Source organism: Rhinoraja longicauda, chromosome 2 (genome assembly GCF_053455715.1).
Source record: "Rhinoraja longicauda isolate Sanriku21f chromosome 2, sRhiLon1.1, whole genome shotgun sequence".
NCBI classification, from domain to species: Eukaryota; Metazoa; Chordata; class Chondrichthyes; order Rajiformes; family Arhynchobatidae; genus Rhinoraja; species Rhinoraja longicauda.
The window spans coordinates 12,388,769-12,412,283 of record NC_135954.1 but is presented as its reverse complement, the minus strand read 5'-3'; the positions used below and the strand labels follow the sequence as shown (position 1 = coordinate 12,412,283).

The window sequence follows — 23,515 nt, the reverse complement described above, 5'->3', positions numbered from 1 at the left end:
CGTTGTACTCGTTGCAATGACAATAAATGAATATTATTATTATTATTACAGACATATATCTGTATAAGGTGTCTACCTTAGATATACAGACATACGTACAAACAATAATAGTGCCATATTCTCTGTGAGTACTGTGTTTACAGCCCTGTTATGCTGCTGGCGAGCAAGACTTGTATTGCCCTCTCGTTTTGCTACATTAAACACTGTTGCTAGTTGGGTAATTCTCAGTGTCTCCGGCTTTGGACGAGGCGCTGCTGTGCTGTGAGTCACTTGGCAGTGTGAGCGTTGGAGGCATGGAAACAGCAGCAGCGGCGGCGCCAGATGTGGCGCCAGATGTGGACGGGGAGCCGGGGCTGGCGAGTGTTTGCGGGGCTGGCGTGGTGCCCACTGCAGCCCCGGCCATGGTGGAGCAGCCTCAGTGCAAGAGTCCCGGGCCTCGGGAGGAGGCGGAGGGAGAGTTGCGCCGCTGCCGTGAGAGTCTCTGCGCTGAATTCGCCCTGTTGACCGGCATGGGGGACCAGGCTGCGGCTCAGTGCATCATGGAGGACAACCAGTGGGTGCTGGAAGTAGGTACCAAGGCAAGGGCAAGCACCGGGTGGAAGGTGATGGTGGTTGGTTGGAGAAAGCATCCTGTTTGATTCCTTGCTTGCCTGCATGCTAGATTTTCACTCTTCCTCTAACTGCAGGAAAAAAAATGTTCCCCCAATGTTTTGGGGGAGAGTCCAGAACCTGGGGGTCACAGTTTAAGAATAAGGGGTGGTTGGCCATTTAGGACTGAGATGAGGGAAAAACTTTTTCCACCCAGAGAGTTGTGTAGAATCTGATAGAAACATAAAATTCTTAAAGGATTGGACGGCTAGATGCAGGAAAAATGTTCCCATTGTTGGGGGAGTCCAGAACCAGGGGGTCACAGTTTAAGAATAAGTGGTTGGCCATTTAGGACTGAGATGAGGAAAAACGTTTTCACCCAGAGAGTTGTGTATCTGTGGAATACTCTGCCACAGAAGGCAGTGGAGGCCGATTCACTGGATGTTTTCAAGAGAGAGTTAGATTTAGCTCTTAGGGCTAAAGGAATCAAGGGATATGGGGAGAAAAAGCAGGAACGGGGTACTGATTTTGGATGATCAGCCATGATCATATTGAATGGCGGTGCTGGTTCGAAGGGCCAAATGGCCTACTCCACAGGGCGGCACAGTGGCGCAGCGGTAGAGTTGCTGCCTAACAGCGAATGCAGCGCCGGAGACTCAGGTTCGATCCTGACTACGGGCGCTGTCTGTACGGAGTTTGTACGTTCTCCCCGTGACCTGCGTGGGTTTTCTCCGAGATCTTCGGTTTCCTCCCACACTCCAAAGACGTGCAGGTATGTAGGTTAATTGACTGGGTAACTGTAAAAATTGTCCCTAGTGGGTGTAGGATAGTGTTAATGTGCGGGGATTGCTGGGCGGCGCGGACCCGGTGGGCCGAATGGCCTGTTTCTGCGCTGTATCTCTAAATCTAAAATCTATTTCTATGTAACTTGCTCATGCTTGAGCATATGGCAATAAATTTCGACTTGACTTGATTTTGAAACATTCGTGCATGGTGGAGGTATAATGGAGAGTTATAGAGTCATACATAGAGTGATACAGTGTGGAAACAGGCCCTTCAGCCCAACTTGCCCACACCCGCCAATAATGTCCCAGCTACTCTACGTGCCCTTGGCCCATATCCCTCCAAACCTGTCCTTTCCATGTACCAGTCTAACTGTTTCTTAAATGTTGGGATGACCAGCTACCTCAACTATCTCCTCTGGCAACTTGTTCCATACACCTACCGTCCTTTGTGTGGAAAAAGGTACCCCTCAAATTCCCATTAAATCTTTTCCCCTTCACCTTAAACCTCTGTCCTCTGGTCTTTGATTCACCTACTCTGGGCAAGAGACTCAGTTCATCGATCCGATCTATTCCTCGAATGCTGGCGTCTGGAGCAAAAAAAAATTCAAACTGCTGGAAACCCTCAGTGGGTCAGGCATCATCAGTGGGGCGAAATGGAGAGGGAGCGTAGAACAGTGCAGAAAGTGTTGGAGTAACTCAGCGGGTCAGGCAGGATCTCTGGAGGAAATGCATAGGCCAAGGATAGGCGTGGTATGCAGTACTCAAACTATATCCCAGTTGGTTATTGTATACGGTTCTGGCATAACCTCCCTGCTTTCGTGATCTTCGTCTTGCCTAATGAAATATCTCTCCACATCACCGTCTATATCTCTCGTTTGCCTTTCCCCCTCCGACTTGGTCTGAAGAAGTATCTCGTCCCAAAACGTCATCAGCTCCTTCTCCAGAGATGCTGCCTGTCCAGCACTTTGTGTCCATCTCCCATGGAAGGGAAATGTACACAACACTCCAAAGGAACAGGAAGAGGGGGAAGAGAATGGAATATAAGGGAAATGTGGGACTTGAGAGACAGAGTCATAGAAGAGTCATAGAATGATACAGTGTGGAAACAGGCCCAACTTGCCCACACCGTGCATGGAAGAGGGGAAAGAAGCAGGGTGACTGAGTGGTGGTAGATGATGGGGAGATGTGTGAACATTGGGATGGAGGAACAGGTAAAGAGAGGAGGAGAACTTCTTCAAAGTGAAGAGAGAAGGAGAACTTCTTCAAAGTGGAGAGAGGAGGAGAACTTCTTCAAAGTGAAAGGAAGGCAGGGGAAAGGGTGTGTGGGGTTATTACTTGAAATTGGAGAACTCAATGTTCATACCATTGGTTTGAAAGTGCTAAGCATGACAATTTATTAACAAAAAGTAAAGTGCTGGAGGAACTCTGTGGGCTAAGCAGACATCCTCCAGCACTTTCTTTTTTGCTCAAGATTCCAGCATCTGTATTCTCTTGTGTCGCCCTTAAAGCCCTCCTCAAAGCATCCTCTTCCGTTCACTTTTATTCATGCAATGGATATGGTTGTGGCCCTCCCCAAAGGCCATTCTGTAACAATATAGCAGTGTTTAGCACATCCACGCACATGTTTACAATTTAATGGGTTGCTATTATTTAATATGGTATTTGCAGTGAGTTCTAGTTACTGAGAGAGATGCAGTGCAGCAATGTGCCGTAGAAAACATACTGTCGGGTTGGATCACAGCATGGTTTGGGAACAGCTCTGCCCAAGACCGCAGCAAATGGCAGAGTTGTGGAGGTAGCCCAGTCCATCTTACAGGCCAGACTCCCCAACATCGACTCCATCTACATTTCCCTCTGCCTCGGGAAAGCAGCCAATGTAATCAAGTACATTTTCCTTTCTGATCATTCCCATTTCTCCCTGCTCCTGTTGTGCAGAAATATTAATATTTTGAAATCACGTGTCATCGGACTCAGGAACGACTTCTTACCCTTTGCTATCAGACTTTGAAACGGTCCTAGGGTGCAGTCCTGTTTTTCCAAACGATCTAATTGCGGACATTGTACTTTTTAAATCTGGAACTGTTATGTTCTGACACCACTGTTGTTGGACAAATTACGAAATTGATAAGTCAGAGTATAGGAGGGAGATTGATCCTCCGATTGAATGGCGCCAGAACAATAATCTTGCTCAATGTCAATGAAACCAAGGAGCTGATTGTTGACTTTACTTTGTCTTTTACCCAGAGTGGGGAAATCAAGAACCAGAGGGCATCAGTTTAAGGCGAGGGGGAACATTTTTAATAAGAACCTGAGGGGCATCCATTTTACACAAAGAGTGGTTGGTATGTGGAACGGGCTGCCGGAGAAGGTAGTTGAGGCAGATACTATCACAACATTTAAGAAATATTTGGCCAGGTAAATGGAATAGGAAAGGTTTGTAGAGATATGGGCAAAATACAGGCAGGTCAATAGACAATAGGTGCAGGAGGAGGCCATTCGGCCCTTCGAGCCAGCACCGCCATTCAATGTGATCATGGCTGATCATTCTCAATCAGTACCCCGTTCCTGCCTTCTCCCCATACCCCCTGACTCCGCTATCCATAAGAGCTCTATCTAGCTATAAGGAGTACAAATACCTTTGAGTTTACCAAGGCAGTAAACTGGACTGGTCCAGGAATGCTGAGGCCCTGTACAAGAAGGGACAGAGCCGGCTGTGCTTTTTGAGAAGGCTCCGCTCCTTCAATACCTGCAGTAAGATGCTGCAGATGTTCTACCAATTGGTGGTGGCCAGTGCCATCTTCTTCGCTGTCGTGTGCTGGGGCAGCAGGGAGAAGGCCGCAGACGTCAACAGGCTAAACAAGCTCAGACGAAAGGCTGGCTCCGTCCTGGGGGTGGAGTTGGATTCATGGGAAATGGTCTTGGAGCGGAGGATGCTCCTCAAACTGCAGAGCATCTTAGACAGTACAGCTCACCCCCTCCATGACACCTTGGTTGACCTGAGGAGCACCTTCAGCAGCAGACTGGTTCCACCAAGATGCAGCACAGAACTCCGCAGGAGATCCTTCTTCCCTGTGGCTATCAAACTGTACAACTCCTCCCCCTTCTGTCGTGGAGTAGACTGACTCCCCTTCTCCCCCTTCCCCTCTAAATCTTTGCACATCGCCAATCTTTTCCACTCGTCACTTTAATTTCATGTATCTTGTGTTTTATGACTGCTTAGCTTACAGAATACAGAGCTTTATTGACATTCGATACCGAGATACCGAACGAAATTACATTTTCAGCAGTCACAGAACACAACAAAAAAGAAAAGAACACAAGACACACGACCCCAACACAAACATCCATCACAGTGACTACAAACACCCCCTCACTGTGATGGAAGGCAACAAAACTTCCACTCTCTTCCCCCACGCGGAAACAGGCCCTACACAGCGCGGAAACAGGCCCTACGGCCCACCGAGTCCGTACCGACAAGTGATTCCTGCACATTAACACTATCCTACACACACTAGGGACAATTTACACATACACCAAGCCAATTAACCTACATACCTGTATGTCTTTGGAGTGTGGGAGGAAACCGAAGATCTCGGAGAAAACCCACGCGGAGAACGTACAAACTCCGTACAGACAGCACCCGTAGTGGGGATCGAACCCGGGTCTACGGTGCTGCAAGCGCTGTAAGGCAGCAACTCTACCGCTGCGCCACCGTGGCCACCCTTCGCAGATCCCCTCTGGTATAAATAAAGTTCGATAGAATCGTATTGTATCGTATTGTGAGATGATTAGTGTTCAGAGGTATATTTACAGCCTCAAGCACTTGTATAATTAAACAGAATATGATATGAAGACACAATAAACCACATATGCTGGTTTACAATGTATATAAATTATATAATACGACCCATTTTGTTGAGAAGTAATGATTTTTGCTAATTATTTGCAGAGAGCTCTCAACTCCTATTTTGAAGCAACTATTCAGCCATCTTGTTTTGTCGTGGAAGCTACCTCACGATTACTGAATGAAGCAGATTCCCAAAGGTGGTATTACACACACATTTACCTTAACCGTTGCAATTGTCATTCTTTGGTTGAGCAGAGTGTAGCATATTGACAGAGGACATATTGCTTAAAAGTGCAGAGATTTGGAATATGAGTTTTATAATTTTATAAATCACCACTGTTGAGATGAAGAACAGTCCTTTTGTACATTGGGGCAGCACAGTGTGGCAGCGGTAATGTTGCTGCTTTACAGCACCGGAGACTCTGGTTCGATCAGGGCGTGCAGCGTAGGTTTACTAGGTTAATTCTCGGAATGGCGGGACTATCATATGTTGAAAAACTGGAGCGACTAGGCTTGTATACTCTGGAATTTAGAAGGACGAGAGGAGATCTTATCGAAACGTATAAGATTATTAAGGGGTTGGACACGTTAGAGGCAGGAAACATGTTCCCAATGTTGGGGGAGTCCAGAACAAGGGGCCACAGTTTAAGAATAAGGGGTAGGCCATTTAGAACTGAGATGAGGAAAAACATTTTCAGTCAGAGAGTTGTGAATCTGTGGAATTCTCTGCCTCAGAAGGCAGTGGAGGCCAATTCTCTGAATGCATTCAAGAGAGAGCTGGATCGAGCTCTTAAGGATAGTGGAGTCAGGGGGTATGGGGAGAAGGCAGGAACGGGGTACTGATTGAGAATGATCAGCCATGATCACATTGAATGGCGGTGCTGGTTCGAAGAGCCGAATGGCCTCCTCCTGCACCTATTGTCTATTGTCTATACAGGAGCTGTCTGCACAGAGTTTGTACGTTGTCCCTGTGACCATGTGGGGTTTTTCCGGGAGCTCTGGTTTTCTTCCGGACTCCAAAGATGTACAGTTAAAGTTAAAGTATCTCTGTAATATCCTTGATTTTTAACTCATTATTATTGCAGTCAGAAAAGTTGACTTTGAGTTTTACCTCTGTTCAAATTTTGCATGTGACACTAAAGTGTGTGGTATTGTAGATAGTAATGATGGTTATGAAAAAATTACAGCAGGATCTAGATTGGTTGGCAAGTGGGCTGACGAATAGATAATGGAGTTTAACACAAATAAGTGCAAGGTGATGCATTTTGGGAAGTCCTTGGGGATCTTGGGACTTTGCTCAGGAAGTCCAAGGGAGGACCTACACAGTGAATGGTAAGACCCTGGAGAGTGTTGTAGAGCTTAGGAATCTAGGCATGTAGGTACATAGTTCCTTGAAAGTGGTCTCACCGGTAGATAGTAGATAGTATAAGTGCGACTCGTTTGTGTATGTAGTTGTTAGGGGGCAGCACAGTGCCGCAGCGATAGGTTTGCTGCCTTATACCACCAGAGACCTGAGTTCGATCCTGACTACTGGTAGACGCAAAATGCTGGAGTAACTCAGCAGGACAGGCAGCATCTCTGGAGAGAAGGAATGGGTGACGTTTCGGGTCGAGACCCTTCTTTACTGACTACTGGTGCTGTCTGTACAGAGTTTGTACGTTCCCCCTGTGACTGTGTGGGTTTTCTCCGGGTGCTCCGGTTTCCTCCCACATTCCAACGACGTGCAGGTTTGTAGGTTAATTGGCTTCTGTAAATTGTCCCTAGCGTGTAGGATTGAACTAGTGTACGGGGTGATTGTTGGTCGGCACGGACTCGGTGGGCCTGTTTCCATGCTGTATCTCTAAACTAAACTAAACAAAAAATCTTAACTAAGTCCACAGTGACTTAGCAGTTAAAATTAGGGTTGATGCGTGACACTTTGCTACTAAATGAAGACAGATTCAACGCAGTGATGTCGAATAATTCTGAGTCAAAAAATAAATGGAAAGGGTGTTTGCTATACAGTATTAATATGTAGATATTACTAGATGTTGGTAAAAAATACTTCTAAAGCAGCAGATAGTAACTAGAACTGCAGCCTAACTTGTTTTTTTTTGTTTTCGTTTTAATGTTTAGTTTTATTTTTAATGTTCAGAGGTTTGGGAGTTGGGAGGCCTGAGAATACATTTCTATTGATAATATTCCACCTTATAAAAATTATTTTCCCTCTAACTGCGAATTGCATACATCCTCCCAGTTCAAAAGTTCGAGTTCGTTGTAGATCACCGCACAGGACACCAAGACACAAGAATTTCCTTCATTAATTGCTGGTGTTTTGTTTGGATAGAAATCTGCTGCTTCCATAATATCCTCCAAAATTTCTACATCCGAATTTGTGTGTCTAACATGAGGAATATTCCATAAAATTATAAAACATTCAGACGCACAGACTGAACGGCTGTTTTATAACTCCGTGCCTCTTGCATGTTGATTTTCTTTAAAAATGCAGCGTTGATTTAACAAATGCCAGTAGTGTACAGACAAGCAAAGGAGATGGTGCAAAGATACAACTAGATGAAAGTGTCGTCTCATTGTTAACCTGGAACATAGATGGACTTGATGAGACAAACTTACCGGAACGAGCTCGTGGTGTTTGTTCCTGCCTGGCACTGTAAGTACAATTGTTTCACCGGTATAAACAATCCCCAGTTAATTCTTAAAATAGTTTGTTCCATTATTTGTATAGATTAGTGAATGGAGGGGCTATGGGGAGCCAGCACCACCATTCAATGTGATCATGGCTGATCATTCTCAATCAGTACTCCGTTCCTGCCTTCTCCCCATACCCCCTGACTCCGCCATCATTAAGAGCTCCATCTAGCTCTCTCTTGAATGCATTCAGAGAATTGGCCTCCACTGCCTTCTGATGGAGAGAATTCCACAGATTTACAACACTGACTGAAAAGGTTTTTCCTCATCTCAGTTCTAAATGGCCTACCCCTTATTCTTAAACTGTGGCCCCTGGTTCTGGACTCCCCCAACATTGAACATGTTTCCTGCCTCTAACGTGTCCAACGCCTTAATCAAGAGAGAGCTAGATAGAGCTCTTAAGGATAGCGGAGTCAGGGGGTATGGGGAGAAAGCAGGAACGGGGTACTGATTGAGAATGATCAGCCATGATCACATTGAATGGCGGTGCTGGCTCGAAGGGCCGAATGGCCTACTCCTGCACCTATTGTCTATTGTCTATAATCTTATATGTTTCGATAAGATCCCCTCTCATCCTTCTAAATTCCTGTGTATACAAGCCTAGTCGCTCCAGTCTTTCAACATATGACAGTCCCGCCATTCCAGGAATTAACCTAGTGAACCTACGCTGCACGCCCTCAATAGCAAGAATATCCTTCCTCAAATATGGAGACCAAAATTGCACACAGTACTCCAGGTGCGGTCTCACTAGGGGCCTGTACAACTGTAATCAGTTGTAATCAAGTTGTAATCAGACAACTAAATGGCCCTTCCATGAGCTAAGGTGTATTCTCTGGAACGTCAAGATGTTGAGGGGAGACTTGATAGCAGTATATAAAATTATGAGAGGCATAGACAGTCAGAACGTGTTCAACCAGGGTGTAAATGTTTAACACTAGAGGCATAGCTATAAGGTGAGAGGGGTCTTCAAGGAGATATGTAGGGCAAGTTTCTTTACACTGAGAGTGGTGGGGGCCTGGAACGTATTGCCAGGGGTGGTGGAGGAGGCAGATATGATAGTGGCATTTAGGAGGCTTTCAGATAGGCACATGGGTGTGCAGGGAATAGAAGGCTATGGATCAGGCACAGGCAGATGATAACATGGCATCGTGTTCAGCACAAACATTGTGGGCCAAAGGGCCCATTCCCGTACTGTTCTATGTTCTTCGGTAATCTCAATCTTCCAACATGTCTCTTATAGACCTAAGACTTTTTCGCTGTAACTGAAACCCTATGATGCGGCAATACTACATTCTGCACTCTGGTATTTTTCTCTTTACACTACCTGTGATACCTGTGTTTGGTTTGATTGCACTCACGAATAGTATGTTGTGACATAGCAACAAAGCTTTTCACTGTATCCGGACGCATGTGAGAAGAATAAACCAATAATACATCTTGGTTTTAAAGACTGTGCGCACTTTGTTGGTTCATAGGTGACTGATTGTGGATGATCAGCCATGATCACAATGAATGGCGGTGCTGGCTCGAATGGCCTTCTCCTGCACCTATTTTCTATGTTTCTATATATACCCAGAGTAGGGGAATCGAGAACCAGAGGACGTAGGTTTAAAGTGAGGGCGGAAAGATTTAATAGGAATCGCAGAGGCAACCTTTTTACGCACGGGGGGGGGGGGGGGGGGGGTGGAATAAGCTGCTGGAGGGGGTGGTTGAGGCAGATACAATCACAATGTTTAAGAAACAATTGGACCGGTTCATGGATAGGATCGGTTTAGAGGGATGTGGGCCAAATGCGGGCAGGTGGGACAGGTGTAGATCGGGCATGTTGGTCGGTGTGAGAAAGTATGGCTGAAGGGTCTGTTTCCACGCAGTGTGACTCTCTAACTATTAGGATATCCAAAAATTACTAGGATTTTGAAATTTGTTTATAATGTCCAACCAGGCCTTTTTTTGTTTTTAAAGGTACAGTCCTGACATAGTGTTACTTCAGGAAGTTACGGTGCCCTATTACAATTACATAAAGAAGCGAGCAGGGAGCTACATCGTGATTCCAGGTAGGAAATGTGCTCTGGGCTGGAACCACAACCTCGAGGGCTTCTTTATCATTTTTATCCAGATGAGGGGAAAAAATTTGTGGTGAATTTTTAAATTTTTGTAAATTTGTAAATTGTAAATTTGTAATATTGTAAATTTGGTTTGACTTACTGGGAGCGTTCCAGCTTATCCCTGTGTTCGACTTTAAGGACACAGCGCGGAAACATGACTTTCGGCCCATCGAGTCTGTGCCGACCAACCATCAGCCAACGACACACTATCACTACCCTACATGCAATAGAGACAATTTACATTTTTTACTGAAGCCAATTAACCTACGAACCTGTATGTCTTTGGAGTGTGGGAGAAAATTGGAGCACTTGGAGAAAACCCACGCGGTCACATGGAGAACGTATAAACTCGATGCACCCATAGTCAGGATCGAACCTGGGTCTCCGGCAGCAACTCTATCGCTATGCCAACGTGCCACCCCTGACTTATAATTGAAACTAGACCAAGTGGACCCATTGGGCCCAAACCTCTCCAACATTGGTGCAGCACCTTCTCCTCCCCCCCTCTCCCTCTCCCCCCTTCCCCCTCCTCCCTCCCCTCCCTCTCCCCCCCTCCCATCCCGCCCTGCCATCCCGGGAGGGAGGGGAAGGGGGGGGGAGAGGAGAGGGGGAGGAGAGGGGAGGGGGAGGGGGGAGGAGAGGGTGCTGCACCAATGCAGGAGAGGTTTGGGCCCAATGGGTCCACTTTGTCTAGTATTCATATAATCTTTCGTTTGATTGCATGGTACACAAACAAAAGCTTTTCACTATGCTTCGGTAAACCTGCCAATAATAAACAAAACTAAAGTAAAACAGCGGGTCAGGCAGCATCATATCATCATATATATACAGCCGGAAACAGGCCTTTTCGGCCCTCCAAGTCCGTGCCGCCCAGTGATCCCCGTACATTAACACTATCCTACACCCACTAGGGACAATTTTTTTACATTTACCCAGCCAATTAACCTACATACCTGTACGTCTTTGGAGTTTTTCAGTGTCACATCTTTGAGTATATTACCTCTTTAAACCTACTATAAATTGCAAAGGTAATGAGGTGGGTGGAATGCATTTGGCTTTATGCCGGAAGAGCCAAGGGGAAGAGAGGTGCTACTAAATAAACCTAATGTACATCTTTTTTTGCTTTAGCAAACAGTGATGATTACTACACTGTTATTATGCTACAAAAGTCCCGAGTGAAATTATTGAAACAAGAAATAATAGATTTCCCAACCACCTCTATGATGAGAAACCTCCTCATTGTTCAGGTAAGTGGAACATGAAAGGATAGCCTGGGTTGTACATTGGCAGATCACTAAAGGCATTTGTTTCTTAAACAACTTTTTGGCCTCTCTTAATATCAAAATGTTTTGCAGTTAACTTTGTTTTTAAAAAAATCTTCTAATGTTCTTTTTGTGTAGGTTGTTAAAATTGTACTCCTTGCATGATTATAATGTGTGTTTATTTACCCCATTATGTTGCAAAGCGATTAGGATTGGAGTAGGTGAACGGGTGTCGGGGATAATAATAATAATAATAATGCATTTTATTTATATAGCGCTTTTCATATACTCAAAGACGCTTTACAGAGATTTAGAGAACATAGGGAAATGAATAAATAGATAAATAAGTAAATAAGTAAACGAACAGAGAAAGGAGACAGAAGGTGAGGTGACCTTCAGTGGTTGAAGGCAGTACTGAACAGGTGAGACTTCAGCGATGTTTTGAATGTGGTGAGTGTGGAGGAGTCTCTAACGGTTTGGGGTAGTGAGTTCCAGAGGGTGAGAGCAGCGATGGAGAAAGCCCTGCCCCCCCCGGGATCCGAGTTTGGTCCGGATGTGGGGGGATAGGAGATTGGCAGCAGCAGAGCGGAGGGTGCAGGTGGGAGTGTGCCTGTGGAGGAGGCGGCTGAGGGGAGACGGCAGGGGAATGGGGTTGAGAGGGAAAGATAGATCAATCATGATGGAATGGCAGAGTAGACCTGATGGGCCTAATGGCTCCTGGTACTTGCAAAGAAAGAGCGGAGCAAACAAACGTGCCTCATTTCGACGAAGATTCTGGACGCATCAAACTAACTCATGACCAACCAGAGAGAGAGAGAGAGAGAGAGAGAGAGAGTATTTCAGGAAATATTCCCCATATCTATTTTTAACCAAACTATTTTTACCAAACTGCGTTGAGATCTCCCTACAGAAAGGAGGCTGTCCCCATGGGTGGCTCGGTGACGTCTAGTTTAAATCCGTCAACGAAACATTCCCTCTGATCTTTACCACAACATTACAATACAATACAATATATCTTTATTGTCATTGTACTGGGGTACAACGAGATTGGGAATGCGCCTCCCATACGATGCAATAATTTAATTAGCTAGTCAGTATTAATTTAAACAACAACAACCCAACGAAACAAATTGTAACAGTTTTAAGACAGAATAAAGTGCAAGTAGATCTGTGCCGGTTCACTGTGCGATGTGACCATCCGGCTCAGCAGGACCGGTTCATAGCAGCTATGGCCCTGGGGATGAAGCTGTTCCTGAGTCTGGAGGTGCGGGCGTAGAAGGCCTTGTATTAATGCTTTTGGGCTTGATGTTCATCTTGTGAATCGGCCTCCACTGCCTTCTGAGGCAGAGAATTCCACAAATTCACAACTCTGGGTGAAAGAGTTTTTCCACATCTCTGTTCTAAATGGCCTACTCCTTATTCTTAAACTGTGGCCCCTGGTTCTGGACTCCCCCAACATTGGGAACATGTTTCCTGCATCTAGTGTGTCCAATCCCTTAATAATTTTATATATTTCTATAAGATCCCCTCTCATCCTTCTAAATTCCAGTGGATATAAGCCCAGTTGCTCCATTCTTTCGTCATATGACAGTCCCGCCATCCTGGGAATTAACCTTGTGAACCTACGCTGCACTCCCTCAATAGCAATAATGTCCTTCCTCAAATAGGAGACCAAAACTGCACACAGTACTCCAGGTGTGGTCTCACCAGGGCCCTGTGCAACTGCAGAAGGACATCTTTACTCAACTCCTCTTGTTATGAAGGCCAACGTGCCATTAGCTTTCTTCACTGCCTGCTGTACCTGCATGCTTCCTTTCAGTGACTGATGTACAAGGACACCCAGATCTCTTTGACCTTCCCCTTTTCCTAACCTGACACCATTCGGTTAATAATCTGCCTTCCTGTTCTTACCACCAAAGTGGACAACCTCACATTTATCCACATTATACTGCATCTGCCATGCATCTGCCCACTTACCCAACCTGTCCAAGTCACCCTGCATCCTCATAGCATCCTCTTCATAGTTTGCAAGGCTCGGTGCTAGGACTGCCAGAATGTTGGTCCCCCTCCAGTTAAGGTGTAACCCGTCCCTTTTGTACAGGTTACCCCTAACCCAGAGGAGATCCCAGTGGTCTATAAATCTAAATCCCTGCTCCTTGCACCAGCCCCCCAGCCACACATTCAGATCCCCTATCTCCCTGTTCCTGCCTTCACCAGCATGAGGTACAGGAAGCAATCCAGAGATAACCACCCTAGAAGTCCTGGTTTTCAGCCTTCTTCCTAACTCTCTAAACTCACTTTATAGACAATAGACAATAGGTGCAGGAGGAGGCCAATCGGCCCTTCGAGCCAGCACCGCCATTCAATGTGATCATGGCTGATCATTCTCAATCAGTAGCCTGTTCCGGCCTTGTCCCCATACCCCCTGACTCCGCTATCCTTAAGAGCTCTATCCAGCTCTCTCTTTAATGCATTCAGAGAATTGGCCTCCACTGCCTTCTGAGGCAGAGAATTCCACAGATTTACAACTCTCTGACTGAAAAAGTTTTTCCTCATCTCAGTTCTAAATGGCCTACCTCTTATTCTAAAACTGTGGCCCCTTGTTCTGGACTCCCCCAACATTGGGAACATGTTTCCTGCCTCTAACGTGTCCAACCCCTTAGATGCAGAACCTCCTTCCTCTTCTTCCCGACGTCGTTTGTGCCTACATGCACAACTACTTCCGGCTGCTCACCTTCCCTCTCGAGGATGTTCCGAAGTCGGTCCGAGACATGTTCGACCCTGGCACCAGGGAGGCAACAGACCATCCTCGAGTCTCGCCTGCCGCCACAGAATCTCCTGTCCGCACCTCGGACAATGGAGTCACCCGCCACTATGGCTCTGCCCGACGTCGGTCGGGTCTCATCGCTCGGATTGGAGCCACCGACCTGACCTGTCCGCCGTTCGGACTGGAAGCATCTTCTGCCCCGACAGCTCCCAAGAGGGTGTACCTGTTTGCAAGAGGAACTTCCACCGAGGTCCCCTGCACCCACTTCATCCTCTTTCTTTCCGTCCCTACCCGTCGCACCTCCTGCACTCTTGGAGGGACCATCTGACTGCAGGTCTTGTCCACGAAGCTTTCGTCTGTACAGTGCGCGGTGGCGCAGCGGTAGAGTCGCTGCCTTACAGCGAATGCAGCGCCGGAGTCTCAGGTTCGATCCTGACTACGGGCGCCGTCTGTACGGAGTTTGTACGTTCTCCCCGTGACCTGCGTGGGTTTTCTCCGAGATCTTCGGTTTCCTCCCACACTCCAAAGTCGTACAGGTATGTAGGTTAATTGGCTGGGCAAATGTAAAAATTGTCCCTAGTGGGTGCAGGATAGTGTTAGTGTGCAGGGATCGCTGGGCGGCGCGGACCCGGTGGGCCGAAGGGCCTGTTTCTGCGCTGTATATCAAAATCTAAAAATCTAAGTCTTCCCGGAAGGACCGCAGGTCATCCAGCTGCTGCTCTGGTTCCCGAACTCGGTCATTGAGGAGCTGCACCTGAACTCAGTTCCCGCAGGTGCAGTGGTCAGAGACACCAGCGGTGCCCCCTGACTTCCCACAACCTGCACTAGCGCCCATGCCATTGCACTTAAATATTTAAATTAAACACACAGCAGAGTAAATGTGGGCTCCTTGCCTCGGCCTCCTCTCACTTATCTCACAAAGAGATCTCCGGTTTCCTCCCACATTCCTAAGACGTACAGGTTTGTAGGCTAATTGGCTTGGTATAATTGTAAATTGTCCCCAGTGTGTGTAGAATACTGTTAATGTACAGGGGTCGCTGGTCGGCGCGGACTCAGTGTGCTGAAGAGCCTGTTTCTGTGCTGTATCTCTAAAACTACACTAAGTTTGACCATCGAGCAAAATATGGATGCTCACAACTGGCTCTCATGCCTCGTAACTGAGGAAAGTTCGGATGAATAACCTTTTGTTGCCAATAACGAGGAAAAGAAGTTGATTGTTATAGTACATGAAATGTCGAACATCTTGCAGAATATTGGAAAGTACTTGTACATTTTTAAATGCTGTGTAGGAGATTAATTATACATGTTACCTATTTAACATTGAGCATCCAATTTCATAGAGCAACTAAGAAATGCTGGATCAAATAAATGACCTTGCTCTGTCCTGGCCGACCCTGTGCAACAGGTAAACATCGCAGGGAATGAACTCTGCTTGATGACATCCCATCTGGAGAGCACAAAGGATCATTCTAAGGAGCGGGTTAGGCAACTGGGGATGGTCCTGAAGAAAATGAAAGAGGTTCCAGATTGTGCCACTGTTATATTTGCTGGGGATACCAACCTGAGAGATAATGAGGTGAGTGGGGCATTTTGCAGAACTATGGATTGAATGACCTTGAGTTTAGAGATTTAGACAATAGGTGCAGGAGTAGGCCATTCGGCCCTTTGAGCCAGCACCGCCATTCAATGTGATCATGGCTGATCATTCTCAATCAGTACCCCGTTCCTGCCTTCTCCCCATACCCCTTGACTCCGCTATCCTTAAGAGCTCTATCTAGCTCTCTCTTGAATGCATTCAGAGACTTGGCCTCCGCTGACTTCTGAGGCAGTGAATTCCACAGATTTACAACTCTCTGACTGAAAAAGTTTTTCCTCATCTCCGTTCTAAATGGCCTACCCCTTATTCTTAAACTGTGGCCCCTGGTTCCGGACTCCCCCAACATTGGGAACATGTTTCCTGCCTCTAACGTGTCCAACCCCTTAATAACCTTATGTTTCGATAATATCCCCTCTCATCCTTCTAAATTCAAGTGTATACAAGCTTAGCCGCTCCAGCCTTTCAACATATGACAGTCCCGCCATTCCGGGAATTAACCTAGTAAACCTATGCTGCACGCCCTCAATAGCAAGAATATCCTTCCTCAAATTTGAAGACCAAAACTGCACACAGTACTCCAGGTGCGGTCTCACTAGGGCCCTGTACAACTGCAGAAGGACCTCTTTGCTCCTATACTCAACTCCTCTTGTTATGAAGGCCAACATTCCATTGGCTTTCTTCACTGCCTGCTGTACCTGCATGCTTCTTTTCAGTGACTGATGCACTAGGACACCCAGATCTCGTTGTACGTCCCCTTTTCCTAACTTGACACCATTCAGATAATAATCTGCCTTCTTTTGCTTGTTAGTTGCTGATATTGGGGAAGAGGTCAGTGGAGTGGAAGAAATTATTGACATAGAGTCATACAGCGTGGAAGCAGACCCAACTTGCCCACGCCGACCAACATGCCCGTCCACACTAGTCCCACCAGCCTGGGTTTGGCCTGTTATCCTATCCATATACTTGTTTAAATGCTTCTTAAACACTGATAGAACCTGCCTCAACTACCTCCTCCGGCAGCTTGTTCCATGTACCCATCATATCCATAATATTTTCATTATTTCATTGGCTCACCTTCCAAACCTGTGGTCACAGTCACTGAAGGAGGGAAGGGCACATGCTATATTGAAATGCCACAAACTAAGTTAAGCACTCGTTCCTTCAATGTTATAGACAATAGGTGCAGGAGGAGGCCATTCGGCCCTTCAAGCCAGCTCCGCCATTCAACGTGATCATGGCTGATCATTCTCAATCAGTACCCCTTTCCTGCCTTCTCCCCATACCCCCTGACTCTGCTATCCTTAAGAGCTCTATCTCGCTCTCTCTTTAATGCATTCAGAGAATTGGCCTCCACTGCCTTCTGAGGCAGAGAATTCCACAGATTCACAACTCTTTGACTGAAAATGTTTTTCCTCATCTCAGTTCTAAATGGCCTACCCCTTATTCTTAAACTGTGGCCCCTTGTTCTGGACTCCCCCAACATTGGGAACATGTTTCCTGCCTCTAACATGTCCAACCCGTTAATAATCTTATACGTTTCGATAAGATCTCCTCTCATGCTTGTAAATTCCTGGTCGCTCCAGTCTTTCAACATATGGCAGTCCCGCCATTCCGGGAATTAACCTAGTAAACCTACGCTGCACGCCCTCTATAGCAAGAATATCCTATTGTGTGTAAATCCTTGCGTTTCTATTCATCAATGCTGTGACGGTGTTCTTGGTCTGAGGCCAGCAGGAGTTCAGAACGTAACTCATCAATATCTCTCATGGGCGATTGAACTTGGGTGACATACACTGGCCTTGCTGGCAATATCCACATTATAGGAATGAATTAAAGAAGTGTTAAGGCTATGGAACTAACTTTTTAGTTGTCATCTAGAAATACAGCATGGAAACAGGCCCCTTGGCCCACTGAGTCCAGGCTGACTGTCGATCACCCGCACACTAGTTCTATGTGCAAGTCACTCGGAGAGATATTTACAGACTCAAACCTGCACGTCTTTGGAATGTGAGAGGAATCCCGTGCGGTCACAGGGAGAACGTACAATGTAGTTGAGTTTAGTTTATTGTCACATGTACCGAGATTCATTGAGAAGATTTTGTCGCGTGCTAACCAGTCAGCGGAAAGATTATACGTGATTATAATCAAGTCATCCACAGAGTGCAGATCTGCGGTTGGAGTAGAGGTGTAAAAGAGTGAAGCGATCGTAATTTGCGTGATTGCAGATCCACTTCTGGGACCAGCCAGCACGCAGAGGGTCGCCTGGCCTGGGCGCCATCACCCGTGGTCAGAATCAAACCTGGGTCTCCGGCGTTGTGAGGCAGCAGCTCTACCGTTCTGCCACTGTGCTGCACATTTATCCATTTAGAATACATTACATGGCAGATGCAATATAATGTGGATAAATGTGAGGTTATCCACTTTGGCGGCAAGAACAGGAAAGCAGAGTATTACCTGAATGGTGGCCAATTAGGAAAAGGGGAGATGCAACGTGACCTGGGTGTCATGGTGCACCAGTCATTGAAAGCAAGCGTGCAGGTGCAGCAGGCAGTGAAGAAAGCGAATGGTATGTTAGCATTCATAGCAAGAGGATTTGAGTATAGGAGCAGGGAGGTTCTGCTGCAGTTGTACAGGGCCTTGTTGAGACCGCACCTGGAGTATTGTGTGCAGTTTTGGTCACCTAATCTGAGGAAAGACATTCTAGCCTTAGAGGGAGTACAGAGAAGGTTCACCAGATTGATCCCTGGGATCAATATGAAGAAAGACTGGATAGACTAGGCTTATACTTGCTGGAATTTAGAAGACTGAGGGGGGATCTTATTGAAACATATAAAATTCTTAAGGGGTTGGAGAGGCTAGATGCGGGAAGATTGTTCCTGATGTTGGGGAAGTCCAGAACCAGGGGTCACAGCTTAAGGATAAGGGGGAAGTCTTTTAGGACCGAGATGAGAAAACATTTCTTCACACAGAGAGTGGTGAGTCTGTGGAATTCTCTGCCACAGAAGGTAGTTGAGGCCAGTTCATTGGCTATCTTTAAGAGGGAGTTAGATGTGGCCCTTGTGGCTAAAGGGATCAGTGGCTATGGAGAGAAGGCAGGTACAGGATACTGAGCTGGATGATCAGCCATGATCATATTGAATGGCGGTGCAGGCTCGAAGGGCCGAATGGCCTACTCCTGCACCTATTTTCTATGTTTCTATGTTTCTACACGTTATTGATTTGTTGCCATGGAGAAATTTCCTGTGTATTAAAAAAAGATAAAGGTATTGGTTTGGACTAAACTTCTCTCATATATTGACTTGCATGTATGGTAGAGACACAAGGGACTGCAGATATCGGAACCTTGAGTAAAATACAAAGTGCTGGAGGAATTCACCGGGACAGGAAACCTCTGTGGAGGGAATAGACAGGTGACATTTCATGTTGGGGCCCATCTTTAGCATGTATGATATCTTGCCAAGCACTCAAGATGCATTAGCTTTAGACGTTGGCGAGACCGCATTTAGAATATTGCGTTCAGTTCTGGGCACCATGTAGCGCAGCGGTAGAGTTGCTGCTTTACAGCGAATGCAGCGCCGGAGACTCAGGTTCGATCCTGACTACGGGTGCTGCACTGTAAGGAGTTTGTACGTTCTCCCCGTGACCTGCGTGGGTTTTCTCCGAGATCTTCGGTTTCCTCCCACACTCCAAAGACGTACAGGTATGTAGGTTAATTGGCTGGGTAAATGTAAAAATTGTCCCTAGTGGGTGTAGGATAGTGTTAATGTGCGGGGATCGCTGGGCGGCACGGACTTGGTGGGCCGAAAAGGCCTGTTTCCGGCTGTATATATATGATATGATATGATATAGGAAAGATATTGTCAAGCTTGAAAGGGTTCAGAAAAGATTTACGAGGATGTTGCCAGGACTAGAGGGTGTGAGCTATAGGGAGAGGTTCAGTAGGCTGGGTCTCTATTCCATGGAGCGAAGGAGGATGAGGGGAGATCTTATAGAGGTGTACAAAATCACGAGAGAAATAGATCGGGTAGATGCACAGAGTCTTTTACTCAGAGTAGGGGAATCGAGGACCAGAGGACATAGGGTCAAGGCAAAATTAGAGCACATGGTATTGGGGGTAGGGTACTGACATGGATAGAAAATTGGTTGACAGACAGAAAGCAAAGAGTGGGGATAAATGGGTCCCTTTCGGAATGGCAGGCAGTAACCAGTGGGGTACCGCAAGGTTCGGTGCTGGGACCCCAGCTATTTACGATATACATTAATGACTTAGATGAAGGGATTAAAAGTACCATTAGCAAATTTGCAGATGATACTAAGCTGGGGGGTAGTGTGAATTGTGAGGAAGATGCAATAAGGCTGCAGGGTGACTTGGACAGGTTGTGTGAGTGGGCGGATACATGGCAGATGCAGTTTAATGTAGATAAGTGTGAGGTTATTCACTTTGGAAGTAAGAATAGAAAGGCAGATTATTATATGAATGGTGTCGTTAGGAAGAGGGGATGTTCAACGAGATCTGGGTGTCCTAGTGCATCAGTCACTGAAAGGAAGCATGCAGGTACAGCAGGCAGTGAAGAAAGCCAATGGAATGTTGGCCTTCATAACAAGAGGAGTTGAGTATAGGAGCAAAGAGGTCCTTCTACAGTTGTACCGGGCCCTGGTGAGACCGCACCTGGAGTACTGTGTGCAGTTTTGGTCTCCCAATTTGAGGAAGGATATTCTTGCTATTGAGGGCGTGCAGCATAGGTTCACTAGGTTAATTCCCGGAATGGCAGGACTGTCGTATGTTGAAAGGCTGGAGCGATTAGGCTTGTATACACTGGAATTTAGAAGGATGAGGGGGGATCTTATTGAAACATATAAGATAATTAGGGGATTGGACACATTAGAGGCAGGAAACATGTTCCCAATGTTGGGGGAGTCCAGAACAAGGGGCCACAGTTGAAGAATAAGGGGTAGGCCATTTAGAACGGAGATGAGGAAGAACTTTTTCAGTCAGAGAGTGGTGAAGGTGTGGAATTCTCTGCCTCAGAAGGCAGTGGAGGCCAGTTCGTTGGATGCATTCAAGAGAGAGCTGGATAGAGCTCTTAAGGATAGCGGAGTGAGGGGGTATGGGGAGAAGGCAGGAACGGGGTACTGATTGAGAGTGATCAGCCATGATCGCATTGAATGGCGGTGCTGGCTCGAAGGGCTGAATGGCCTACTCCTGCACCTATTGTCTATAAGGGGAAAAGATTTAATAGGAATCTGAGGGGTAACTTTTTCACACAGAGGGTGGTGGATGTATGGAACAAGCTGCCAGAGGAAGTAGTTGAGGCTGGGACTATCCCGTCGTTTAAGAAACTGTTGGACAGGTACATGGATAGGACAGGTTTGGAGGGATATGGACCAAGCGCAGGCAAGTGGGACTAGGGTAGTTGGACATTGTTGGCCGGTGTGGGCGAGTTGGGCTGAAGGGCCTGTTTCCACACTCTATGACTCTGAAGCCTAGCTTTGGGCAGGCTGGGTTGAGTTATATGGCCTATTAGCTTTGATGTGTGAGGTTCCAAGCTGTAACCAGACCAACACTGAGTACCGATGTGAGGGATGTGGGGAAAAAGCAGGAACGGGGTACTGATTTTGGATGATCAGCCATGATCATATTGAATGGCGGTGCTGGCGCGAACAGGCCGAATGGCCTCCTCCTGCACCTATTGTCCATGTCTTGGTCTATTATGGTACTTTCTTTGTCACGTGTACCGAGGTACAGTGAAATTCATTTTTGTATACAGTTTAGTACAACTATCACGATACATATTAGACATGCATCTCAGTTCAGCACAAGTGTTTCACGGTAGTACACTGAGACAGTAGACAGAGTTGCCAGTCTGGTGCCATTTTCAAGTCCCAGTAGTTGTAAGTACAGGGATCTTGATCTGACCATGAAGGCCCGTTGTCCTGGCTGCCTTGCGGGTTCGGCCTGGCCAAACGTCTGCGGACCTGCAATGTCTGCTGGCATGTTGAGTTTAGTTTATTGTCACGTGTACCGATGTGGAAAGTGTTTTGCAACTGAGTGCCACAGCGGTAGAGTTGCTGCCTTACAGCGCCAGAGACCCGGCGTTCGATCCTGACTACGGGTGCTGTCGGTACAGAGTTTGCACCTTCTCCCTGTGACCCCGTGGGTTTCCTCCGGGTGCTCTGGTTTCCTCCCACACTCAAGATGCATTAGCTTTAGACGTTGGTGAGACCGCATTTAGAATATTGTGTTCAGTTCTGGGCGCCATGTTATAGGAAAGATATTGTCAAGCTTGAAAGGGTTCAGAAAAGATTTACGAGGATGTTGCCAGGGCTAGAGCGTGTGAGCTATAGGGAGATGTTAAGTAGGCTGGGTCTCTGCAGGTTTGTAGTCGAATTGGCTTCTGTAAATTGTCCCCAGTGTGTACGATGGGTAACCAACCGTTGGTCGGCGCGGACTCGGTGGGCCGAAGGGCTTGTTTCCACGCTGAATCTCGAAACAAAATGAACTAAACTGACCATTTTGAGTTGGACGGTAACTGCCCTCTGTTGCTAGTCTTCCATCTGGTGCTTGGCATTGATGGGCTGATGTACGAGGGTGAACCTGGTGGGTGGGTTTCTGGCCATGAACGTGATCCAGCAATCCGCCGCGGATGAAAGTCGAGCGTGAATTGTCTTGAGCTTTTCGTTTTTTGTTTTTGTTTGCTTTGCTTTGCAGGTGAAAAGTTTGGGAGGATTACCAGCTGGCATCTCGGACGTCTGGGAATCCTTGAACAAACCGGAACACTGTCGTTACACCTGGGACACCACAATGAACAATAATTTGAAGGCTGCCTACTCTTGCAGGCTCCGTTTCGACCGCCTGTTTTTCAGGGCTTCCAGCGAAGGTCAAATCATTCCAAAGGAAATGAGCCTGGTGGGGCAAGAGAGACTGGAATGTGGGCGGTTTTGCAGTGATCACTGGGGAATTCTTTGTGACTTTGATGTCATCCTCTAAGAGCAACCGCAATACGTGGGACAAAACAATTGTGCCTGAAAGTCTGAGTTGTATGATTTCGGGAGTTCAAATATTCAGGGTTGTTTCTGGGTTAATGCAGTGTCCCATCACTACATCCCACCAAATTCACCACGCCACTTCAGTTTGCAGTCATCCTTCTGACGAACTAGAAAGAGAGAGGTGAGGAAAATTGTATTGTGGCACAATATTGGAATACAGGTTCTTGTGCCGAGTTATTTAATGGAGCAGATATTCATGATGGAAGAACACCATTCTAAAGCCAACTGCTTGCCATGGTGTGCTCCTTTCCCTTGCCAAGATGAGTGGGGGGAATAATTCCCACACTTTGTTTTTAAATTTACTTTTCTAGAGTGGCTCTGAATTCAATGCCTCGATTCCTACTTCGGTTTAGCTGCGCTGGGTGTCTTTGAAACGGGTTTTACGTGTAATAATTCTCCACGTGTGCAAAATACCTTTTGGTTTTGTTTCTCGTTGCAAATATCATCTTAATTTTAGGAATTTATGTAAGTGGGAAAAATCCCGTTTTAATCTAATTTTAAACGTTAATATTAAACGTTAATTTAAACGTTAATTTTAAACGTCCAGTTGTGTCTTCGGATGCATTTCTGATTTTAATGTTGCAAATAAAGATGTTATTTCACTATCTACAAAGAAGAACTCTACCTTTTCACGCCTCTCCTTTCCCTCCATTGGCACTCAGTCTGAAGAAGGGTCTCGACCCGAAATGTCGCCTATTCCCTTTCACCAGAGATGCTGCCTGACCCGCTGAATGTCTGCAGTATTTTGTTGTCTATCTTTTTAATATAAATATCCTGGGAAGCTGGTTGCAAATATCATTGAGGCTGCTTCTTTGAGGAATGTTGCATT

At 46.4% G+C, this 23,515-nt stretch overlaps 1 protein-coding gene across 1 annotated transcript; it reads left to right on the top strand.

Moving 5' to 3' along the window:
- Positions 1–230: 230 nt before the first annotated feature.
- Positions 231–23,249, top strand: tdp2b (tyrosyl-DNA phosphodiesterase 2b). The gene is made up of 7 exons (XM_078427121.1): positions 231–566; positions 5,323–5,417; positions 7,709–7,870; positions 9,871–9,962; positions 11,142–11,260; positions 15,448–15,618; positions 22,349–23,249. Exons 1-7 carry the CDS (start codon positions 294–296, stop codon positions 22,625–22,627), a joined length of 1,191 nt encoding a protein of 396 aa, XP_078283247.1. The 5' UTR covers positions 231–293; the 3' UTR covers positions 22,628–23,249.
- Positions 23,250–23,515: the final 266 nt, after the last annotated feature.

Coding starts and splice junctions, on each gene's coding strand:
- tdp2b (XM_078427121.1), top strand. CDS start 294: ATGGAAACAGCAGCAGCGGCGGCGCCAGATGTGGCGCCAGATGTGGAC. Junction 9,963..11,141: donor GAGCTACATCGTGATTCCAG/GTAGGAAATGTG, acceptor TTTTTGCTTTAG/CAAACAGTGATGATTACTAC. Junction 11,261..15,447: donor GAAACCTCCTCATTGTTCAG/GTAAGTGGAACA, acceptor CCTGTGCAACAG/GTAAACATCGCAGGGAATGA.